Source organism: Odontomachus brunneus, unplaced genomic scaffold, assembly GCF_010583005.1.
Source record: "Odontomachus brunneus isolate Ranch 3 - 2012 unplaced genomic scaffold, Obru_v1 Obru_scaffold_022, whole genome shotgun sequence".
NCBI classification, from domain to species: domain Eukaryota; kingdom Metazoa; phylum Arthropoda; class Insecta; order Hymenoptera; family Formicidae; genus Odontomachus; species Odontomachus brunneus.
Genome location: NW_022639472.1, coordinates 1,466,795 through 1,477,172, shown reverse-complemented (window position 1 = coordinate 1,477,172; position 10,378 = coordinate 1,466,795). Strand labels below are relative to the sequence as shown.

The 10,378-nt window shown below is 40.8% G+C and overlaps 1 protein-coding gene across 2 annotated transcripts in view; it reads right to left on the bottom strand.

The window, feature by feature from the left end:
* The window catches only part of LOC116842211, a 119,163-nt gene that overhangs the window by 17,356 nt on the left and 91,429 nt on the right, over window positions 1-10,378 (bottom strand). For both annotated transcript variants that reach the window (XM_032811072.1, XM_032811071.1), the window contains one exon: window positions 9,808-10,019. In XM_032811072.1, the coding sequence (XP_032666963.1) occupies window positions 9,808-10,019 (212 nt within the window). The remainder of the gene's footprint in view (window positions 1-9,807; window positions 10,020-10,378) is intronic.

Below are 10,378 nucleotides of genomic sequence, written 5' to 3'. Positions count from 1 at the left end.
GTAAATGATGGTGCAGAGTCCCCATACACAGAATCCAACTCATCTTTGATTTGCGTAGGCGTATTGCCTTTCAAAAACAAATATTTAATGACAGCTCGATACTCGATTTTGTCCATTTTCACAAAAACACTCACATCAACTTACTCAAACGACTGTTACATAACAACTGCGAGTCCAAAATGGCTGAAACTTCGGTGAGTAACTGTCAACAGATGAACAACGAAATTCACTAGCTTTTATTTACAAGTGCTGCTATCTTCACGTTGAGGTCGGAAACTTTTCAGACCACCCTCGTATACAAGATTCCCGAGTGGTTCACGAGGAAATGCGCGGGCGGCATTCCTGCGGAATCGTTCACACGTGTTATCGTCCGCGATCGACATTCGATCTCTAAACTCGATCGACGCTTGCCCCCGGAGAACTCGTGGGATTTTCGCGGGAGACTCATCGGGAAACGTGGCAACCTCTCGTAACGGGCGTAATGAGATTCGCAGAGTCGACCTTTCAGACCAAAGCTCACGGGACGGGTAACATTTCGTCGTTAACTGCGGCGAGCTTGGATCACACGTGCGACCCGTCGTTTACGCGAATCTCCTCGTTTACGTGACATCATCCGATAGAATTCGCTGCTCCGGTGGCCATTCCAGACGGAGTGTATCTCGACAAATGGGGAGCCCTCGCAGAAAAGTAGCAAAGGTAAAGGAACATTATTCAAATTAGAGGACGCGGCACGCGGGCGCGTATCCGCGGCTCATGAATGGAAACAGCCACTAAGAGATCCGCGAAGTAAGCTCGAGGGCTTTCAAAGAGTCGCGCGGAAACCCCAGCAGCGCTTCCTCTTCCTTCCACCGGAGACGGAAGGAAGGACGGAGCTGGAAATATGAGAGACGAGGGATACATAAAGCGTAACTTCTTCACACGTCACACTCGAAGAGTCGTTCATACCAATGGCTTCGGCCGGATCCGGCATGGCAGGTGCTTACTTGCTCTCTTCTTATGCTTTAATCTCGTCTCTCGGACGATATGCCGCGCCTTTGATCTTGGGAATTAAAATATCGGAGATGCAAATGTCTCAAAGGATTGCGAACGGTTTCCTTTCTCTCTACTCTCTCTCTCTCTTTCTCTGATTCTCTCTTTCTCTCTCTCTCTTTTTATCTATCTTTGGATAGACGCTGACTCTGCTGATAGTAGCTAGAAATCGCGACGGACTGAAGCCAGATAATTGTATCGCGCGTAAGAAGATCTAGATGTGGCGCGAAATTGCGAAGAAACGCGCCGGGAGATCGCATGGTTCACGTAGCGAGCGAACGAGCGAGGAGACGCCGGGGAAAATCCCGGAGAAGAAAATAACACGTTCTCCTTTACGTCACGCCGCACAATTTAGTCGCGCGTAATAGTCTCCCATGTCTGTCTGCCGCGGTGAACTTTCACCGGGACGCGGTTTTGCATTTCACACGAGCACTCGCACGCGCGCGTCGCTCGAACGAACTAGCGAGAGACGTCGAGCTCCTCTCCTCGACGTTTCAACCGGGAAACAATTTCAACCCTTTTTCGCGATCTCCTTTGACGTCCCTTTTCGTTTCGGAGCAGCCGAGTGCAAACGGAGCTTTCTCGTTATCGCGACACACAAGAAGTCGGTTAAGAATTTATCGGCGCGGTTGTCCCCCCGACCTCGAGCATCTGCTTTGACGTACGACCCGCCGTCGTTCGGAGGCATCGGTCTCCCACATCGCCACGCCGATCATTATCGCGCACACATCACTTTCCCGGAAAACATAATATTGGTTTATGTGGCGAATAACATGTCAAATATCACGTCGGCAGAAAAACAGTGATAGAATTTCGAATTTGTGCTTTATCATAAAAAATCTACCGGTTATTCTCGATTCATTTCATGCATAGACATGTATACTCAGTTAATAAACAACGGTTACATATTTTCTGAAATAAATTTGCGACACTCCTGATCGTCACAATGAAGGGAATGCTGAAGCTGAAAACTTTGCCGACAACATACTGATATTTTTCTGCAAAGTTTACGTCGTATTGATCGTACAGAATTACAAATGATTTTGAAAGTATGTGCAAAAATAAATAGGAACATTGCTGGACATGTGACGAAAACGAAAAAATAAAATTTTGAATGTAAAATCTTAAGCTGACAATTAGTGTAATATTTGGATTTGTGTAATCCAAATTATTAAATGCTTGATGACTATGGACCATTCGAGGAATAGGCAACGTTGCTCCAATGCAACGATCTGTCACTATATGTCGGTTTGACAGCTTTACATTAACCTATGTAACGCGAACTATGAACGAGCAACGAGTTGGTAACCTAGTTTAGCAAAGAGATGTTTCAAAATGATATGAATGGTGAAATGGAGGCCCAGAAGCAACAGGAGGAGACCACCACGTCGTAAGTACCGAAATTAGCTTTGAGTGTAGAAATAATATTTGTGTAAAATTACCCTTAGCAGAGACACCGGCGGTAACTCCTTATACTCGTATAGTGACAAATCGCTGCTTTGGAGCAACGTTGCCGATTCCCCGATTCCATAGTCATCAAGCATGAATATTTAAATTTGTTGCACCTGAGTGGAGGATTCGATATTTTGATTTATCGAAGATGGGACTGCAATTAATAAAATCTAGTCACGAGAAAAGGATAGCGTGATTGTGTTAGTGACGATCGTCTCCGCGTTATCGACATTGTTCGAGTTCGTCATCGACTTCAACATTCCCTTAAGAGATACTGCCGATGCGTTCGTACCGTAATCAGTTAAGGGGATGCTGAAGTGGATGATAAACTTCAAAAATGTCGATAACGTAGGGGCGAGTGTCACTAACACGATCATACTATCCTCTGAGTATTTCTTGTACATGTAGATCCTATATAAATATGTGCTGCTTGGTTTTATCGTGTGCTAGCAGGAACATAACCACACTGAGAGAAAAATTACCTTAAAATCAACAAATATTTCTTTGATGGGTGCCATTAACATATTTACTTAAATCTAAATTCTCTTTATTTAAACCAAATATTGTTTACTTAAATCAGGGAAACAATATTTGATTTAAATAAAAAGAATTTAGATTTAAATAAATATGTTAATGGCACCCATCAAAGAAACATTTGTTGATTTTAAAGTAATTTTTTCCTCAGCGCACATATATGTAGAAATCGTTTTGCAAATTCTCGTATATTTTTAAGCTCTTAGATTCATATAAGATATCGAGATGTTCCTTGATATTTTTGTTAGCGCGGCAGACACACATAGAGTACGTACAAGCTGTAAAATTTTTGTATTAAATAAATATTTACATCAACTCGAGATGCAGAAGAAAGCTATGCCTCTATTATGTTTATATAGTCAACTAATTGTTGTGAGTTTTGTCTGAGAAGTTGTAACATCGAAATTCTGAAATATGGGACATGTAGCTCCGATCTCTCCTAGTGTGCGACAGAGAAAGCATTTAACTTAACACATTTCTGTCTTTCAATCTTGTCATTAGCCGTCGCGTAAGAATGATCAGTACATTTTATAAATCTGTGACTTTACGCGATTGTTTACGAGCAGTTTGACAAGATAATGGAGAATTATAGTGATCTTCGTACTGAAGAGTGAAAAAGGCACGTACGGTGTGGGCGCAATTGTCGCTTTTCCAATTAGTCGCCTTAACCGTTTCGGTGTAGCATTGCCAAAAACATTGTCGCAGTCCGGGAACAAAGGGGACAAGAGAAGCGACGAGAAGCATCATCGGTGACTCGTGTGGTCGTAGCAGCGAGTTCTCGGCACGAAACGACGATTTTCTGGCAGCGGCGACGGCGGTTGCACGGCAGGAGGAATTTATGTTCCAGCCGGCGCCGCACGACTATACGCGATGAAATTGGGCGGCGAATCGGACTGGAACAGTCCTCGAGCTAAGAAGCCGTACATTGAATTTGCCTCCCTCTCTCTGCCCTCTGCTGTTTCCATCGCGTGCTCCCCCGAGCTTGCCACGACAAAGTCGATCCTTCCCTTAAGACGATGGATTTCTTTGGGAGCACGTTTCTTTGGATTGGGGCTGCTCGGGTGATTAAATCGCGCACATATCGTATCGAGATAAGAGGAGCAGGCCCGCGAGAAATTGCGCAAATTATCGGATGGATGAGTTTCAAGCTACGATAATTCAAAATGAATCACGTGCAAACAGAGGGAATTCGATAACAATGAGGTTAAGATTCCTAAAATATTCGATCAAGAAAATTAATAAAAGTGACAGTAAAGCCAACACGCGAATGGTAGAGTGCAAACAAATTTTTTTAATCATTATTTTTATTATTAAAGTTATTATAATTTATTATAATATACTGTAATAAAATATTATGATTTAATAAAATTATAATATAATATTATAATTTACTATAATAATTATTTTTTTTATAACAATTTACTCTTATATAAATTAATATTATATATTTTTTTCGCGTACTACCATCCGCGTGTTGATTCTGTTACCTTCACTTTTATTAATTTTCTTGATTGGAGAAAATTCGTCAAAGAGAGAGAAAGAGAGAGAGAGAGAGAGAGAGAGAGAGAGAGAGAGAGGGAGAGAGAGAGAGAGAGAGAGAGAGAAACGAAATAAACAACAAGAAATGCTGTCAACTGGGGCGACTTCCGATATCTTCGCGTAATTTTGGGAATTCCGATGTTATCGTTATCAGTTACATCGTGTATAATACATTCCGCGGGATAATTTAATGTTCGGCGTGTCTAGAAACGCGCGCGAGCGCGACGTGAAATACGGGCGCCGCCGACGGCGACGGCGACGGCGACGGCGCGATGTATGCGTAACGGGGATTTATGTAAAACGATAAATCGACTTTTGAAATAGTGCGATGTAGAGCTTACCGTAACTTTGCCGGATTCATCGTGAGCAACCGTTGGATCGTTAAACTCTCGCAGGCCGCTGGGGCATCCTACTACGAATTCAAATGCCTCGCTAACGCAACGCTCGTAATATCAGAAACACGTATTTTGCAGATTTGCTGAGTCGAAATTTTGGCCTTATGTTAAACCTTGAATTCTACAACGCAGTAGGAGTTAAGTTAGCAAAATAGGTTTAATTCTAATGATATCATTAAATTTATTCTTACTTTGACTCCGATGATATACATATATGTGCGAAATTTTCCCTTTCACTTTCTTTAGCGTCAAAATAGATGTTGAATGGAACAGTGAGGCTGAAAGTAGGACCAAAATTTCGACTCGGGTAGGTTAAATAGAATCAAAAGAGGCTGATGTAGGTTTCAGAGTATCAAGTAGTGTTGAATGGAATAGTAAGGCTGAAAATGAGATGAAAACTTCCACTCGGGTTCAGTTGCGTCATTTCGCGCGCATCCAAGCTTGGAGAAGCGGAAAATTGATGATAATTTTTCAATCTACGCGATCAATTCTCTTGTATATATCATGAGATCGAATGACTATTTAACCTACGATCTTTTTCATTTATTTAAAATGAATCAGTAAAAGTGTTTCTGACTAAATCGATAAAAGCACTATTTCATGGAAATATAAGGATTCAAAGGACGATGATCATAATGAATATTCATTGATTTTCAATGAAAATACTTTCACTTTACTACTACCATCCAATATCTTCCTGATTTTTCAGTGGAAAATTTCTCTACAAAATTTGTAATATACAGATTCGTTATATCAAATCCAAATTTCTGCGAGTCCAAGTTTAGATCCAAGATTTGTGACAATGAGATTAACGGTTTTCATACACTTGGTGTATAATGAAACTGTCTATATTTAAAAAATGCATCAATAATGGGACTCGTCACTTCTGTTAAGTGATTCTTTTAACGAGATTTCATTAACTGCTATACTTATGCACGCAAAAAAATCTCAGTTGGTATAAACGAATAGAAACCAACTGAAAATTAGATGATCAGAAGCGATATCTCTGTTTTGAAACTAATATTTCTGTTGTCGCAACCGAAAATATTTCTCTGAACATTCAGCGATATTAGAACTCGGTTCAAGTAACTGAGAACAATTGACTATACAGAAGCCTCATAAAGGAATTTTTCTGTTCCTACAGTCGAGTTTTCGTCTGGTCCCTGAGCAACCGAAAATTCGGTTGCACCAACAGAATTGTTTTTTCCGTGTGTACTATATTTATACAAGCACCAATTATCAGTATAGAATAAGTATAGAATAACAGAATTCCAATAAAGTATATATTAATTGCACTTTACAGAGTACTCTTTTAAAGTAAATTAGTATAAATATTTTCGACTGAATCAGTAAAAGAACAATTTTACCGATGATCAGTGATTCAATGATATTCAAACACTTTCTTGTTATACTACTTTATCTTATATCTCACATCCGACTAGAAAGTTATCCCGTGGTTCTAATAAATTATTTGACTAGTATAAACTGATGTTATCGGGTCCTAATTATTAATAGGACCCTAATTATCAATAAGCTTTACTAATAAAGTCCTGGTTGCCACGTTGCGTGGCATGACTAATTAGAACATTAATATTAATAACACCTTATACAAACTAAATAATTGTTTGAGATCAACCTGACCAAGACAATGATGGAATAAATTTCTAGTTCTAGATTTTGATCAGTGCGAGTAAGATATCTTTGCAGAATCTGTGATACACAAATTCATTATACTAAATCCAATTTTCCACGTTTATAACGATGGACAATGGAATAAACGACTTCCACGCGTCTTGCGTGCAAGGAAACTGTCTGTGTTTGCAAAGTGCATCAATAATTGGAATAATCACTCTTATCCTTTCAGTGAGATTTGACTGATTACAGTACTGTACTTATACTGAAGCACCAGATATAGGTATAGAATTTTAATGAAGAACATTGAGATTGTACTTTAGAAAGAGCTCGTTTCTCACTCGTTTTATAGGTATTACATCTTGTTATCAGCGCTATCAGCAGGCCGGCCGTGACGCGCTCTCGTTACCGCGAGATCGCCGCGCCGTTTGTACGAAACGGTCTGTCGCGGGGTCTGCAGATGTCCCAACGGTCGTACGATCGTTAGTATCGGCTAATTACTAATTACTAGCGAGTAACGGCGCATTCGGCGGCCCACAAAAGAGCCAATTTGCGATCGCGCCGATTGCAGGCGATCGTGCGCGCGATCGATTACAATGCTCTAGCCGGGCTCTAGCTTTCCCGATTCGATTATCGATCTTCGGGAGCCTCCCTGGGCTGATTGCTAGATCGCTGCCAATTTCCTCGTCATCCGTTCGTCGTGGAATTGCGCAGCGGGGATGCAAATCGGACGATGGTCCGGCGTGCTTCGACAGATGCGCGTCCCGGCGTAGCGTGCCGCCGGTCCGGCCGATAATTCGTTTCGATAATTCGAGATTATACGATTCGGATGGCTTCGTCGGGGTAGCAGGTCCAGCCGCGAGGCACGTCCCGATGCGCCGTCGTCGTCGACGTCGCGTCGCGTCGCGTCACATCGCGTGTGTGCAACGGGCTCGTTGCTCGAGCGTCCCGCTGCACACATATCCACGGTCGGGAATTAATATTCCAGTTACATCATTTAAAGCGCGAGCGCGCCGATGACAATTTGCAACTATTGTTCGGCCCGGTGGTTATTATTGCGGTACGGGCGCTATGCTCTTACGAGCAGCTGAATGCCGATTGTGGCCATTGTACAATATTGACCGCTGTCGGAAACTGCTAGCCGTCGGGTATACACCGAGCAAGTTTGCCGTGTAAACGATAACCGCGCGATATTATCTTCGTTGAAATGACGTCGCTCGCCGCAGAGCTAGATTATGGCGGGACGATAAAATTCTGAATTGCTATCGACTCGGGCGGCCGCGGTCCGCTGCATCGTTACGTTACTGCACGTTACGTGCCTTGACGAACACTTTAATAGTGTAATCAGAGAGGTCGCGGAAAGTTCTTCGAACGAATCGACACATTCGACAATTTGTGCACAATGCGAGTCGACTGAAGTATCGACTGAAGTGCACCCTGACGGAATGTCGCGCGCTTCTCTTGTTCTCTTAAATTTCTCGGAGTTGAATCTCACTCGAGCGAGGAGCGGCAGTGTAATAGTGGAAACGCTGCAAGTCGAAACTGCAAGAGAGAATATCTCACAATCGAGCTCAAAGCTCGGTGTTCCGACTTCACTATGAGCGAACCTTTCGATCGATTAGATATGCACTGAGAAAAATCCCTCGGTTATCAGAACGAGACAGCATGTTCGCTGTTCGATGACCGCTACACTGAAAGAAAAATATAGTTACTTTTGACTCAACTATACTTTTTTGTGATTTTAACCAAAAAAATAATTAGAAGAACCATCTTTCTTATAATACTTACTAAAACAATGGTTTTTCTAACTATTTTTGTGGTTAGAAATCACAAGAAAGTATAGTTGATGCCGAAAGCAACTATATTTTTCTCTCAGTGTAAAGGAACAGATGGAACAGTTATCGCTCGCGATAATGTTGCAAATCATTTCTCATCATTTGCCATTTTAACAGACGTACATTGCCTGAGGTATCCAATCACATTTGTTCTCGTCTATTTAGGGCAGGTTATATCTCCATTACAGAAATGTTGCTCAGGGCAACGAATCAATCGTTCCCACTACCGGCTCATTTGCTATCTCGCGCATGCAACCAACGAACCATTCGTTGCGGGTACTGATATTTTATTAAATTAGCGAAACTTTTCTCTCAGTGTGTGCCTGTGACGATGGAGTACATCAAATTCGCCCTACATGAATGAAAAATCACTCGAAGCAACGTGATAGCGACTTCATTTTTCGAGTGAAATATTATTCCAAAAAATTTAGAGAACACCGATATTTTAGCCCTACTCTTGACGTGAACTTTTTAATATCTGTACATTCTGAAGGATCAGTATATGTTTAACACACACGGAAATCCTATTAAGTATTAATAGTCGCCTGAAATTTGTCTCATGTGAGATACTCAAATTATTGTTCAGAGTTTTTCTGTTGAATTATGATATACTGCCAAATTAGAGGATCTCCTAATTTGTAAAATTCCAATTTTAAATGAGAGCCAAAAAACTGATAACTTCCGTAAAACTATAAATTTTTTATCACGATTTTTCTGTTCGGTAATATTCATTAAATAGAGGAATTGTATCCATTTAATAAATGGATTTGGTAAATCCGCAGTTTTGTGAGAGTTATCAGTTTTCTGGCTGTCCCATAAAATTGGAATTTTGCGAGACAGGACGTTTGGCCGACGATACATAATAATTCAACCAAAAACAAAAACTTGGATTTAACTCTGAGAATGAGTAATAATTTAAGTATCTCACATGAGACAAGTTTCAGGCCCTGCAAAATTGATGAGTCGAGAGATTTTCTAATTTGGCTGACTATATGAGACACTTATGCCTGTAATCACGATTCAACTGAAGAGCTTTCATCCAACTCTGAATTGAAATCTAAGTGTCTTACATGAGACGAATTTCAAGTAATAATTATTAATACCGACCCAAATGGAGGAAAATGCACAGAACGCCACTTGTAGCTTCTAAAGAGGACCTCTCGACAAGTAGTCAAAGTTAGTAGATTAGACAGAATCAAAGCAAGCTGACAAGCTTCAGAGTATCAAAGCAGGCGTTAAATGAAATATTGAGGTCGAAAGTAGGACGAAAATGTCGACTCGGGTAAACAAGAATCATCATTATTTCCGGCGTGCTCATTAGTTGTCCTTGTAGGATTAGTGTGAAATAGGAAGAGAGACACGGGAGAATAAATTGCAACGGCAACCCTCACCTGTCGCGTTTTCGCAATTGCAACGTCGTACGTCGGCGGCGGCGACGTCATAGACGGAATAGCGTAAAGAGGCTGCGATCTGCTTTGTGAATTCAACTGGCTAGTCCCGTAGTTATTAATGCTCGAGTTTGGTGTATCCGGTATGGTGGCGTACAGCGCTTCGGGGATGGTAATCTCTCGGATCCTTTCGCCCAGGATACTTGAGTCGGAATCTGCAAACGTGATCATTTTCGTTCGCAGTTGAGAACTTACTATACCGTCCAAGTTAGTTGCTTTGAAGTTATTTATGTAGGAACGCAATCTAAACTGTCAATAATATTTATAATAATATATTGTAATACTGTAATAATATAATAACAATAGGAGTATAATAATCAAATATTAAATGGCGAAAATAGAGCGACTACTTTTCCAGGTCGACTTAATTTGTAACAACTCGATAAAAATATAACCTGCGAGTATACTAAAGCCTGTATTAATAGTTTTTATTTGAAAGGTGAGATACTCAGATTTATATATATATATATATATATATATATATATATATATATATATATATATATATATATAT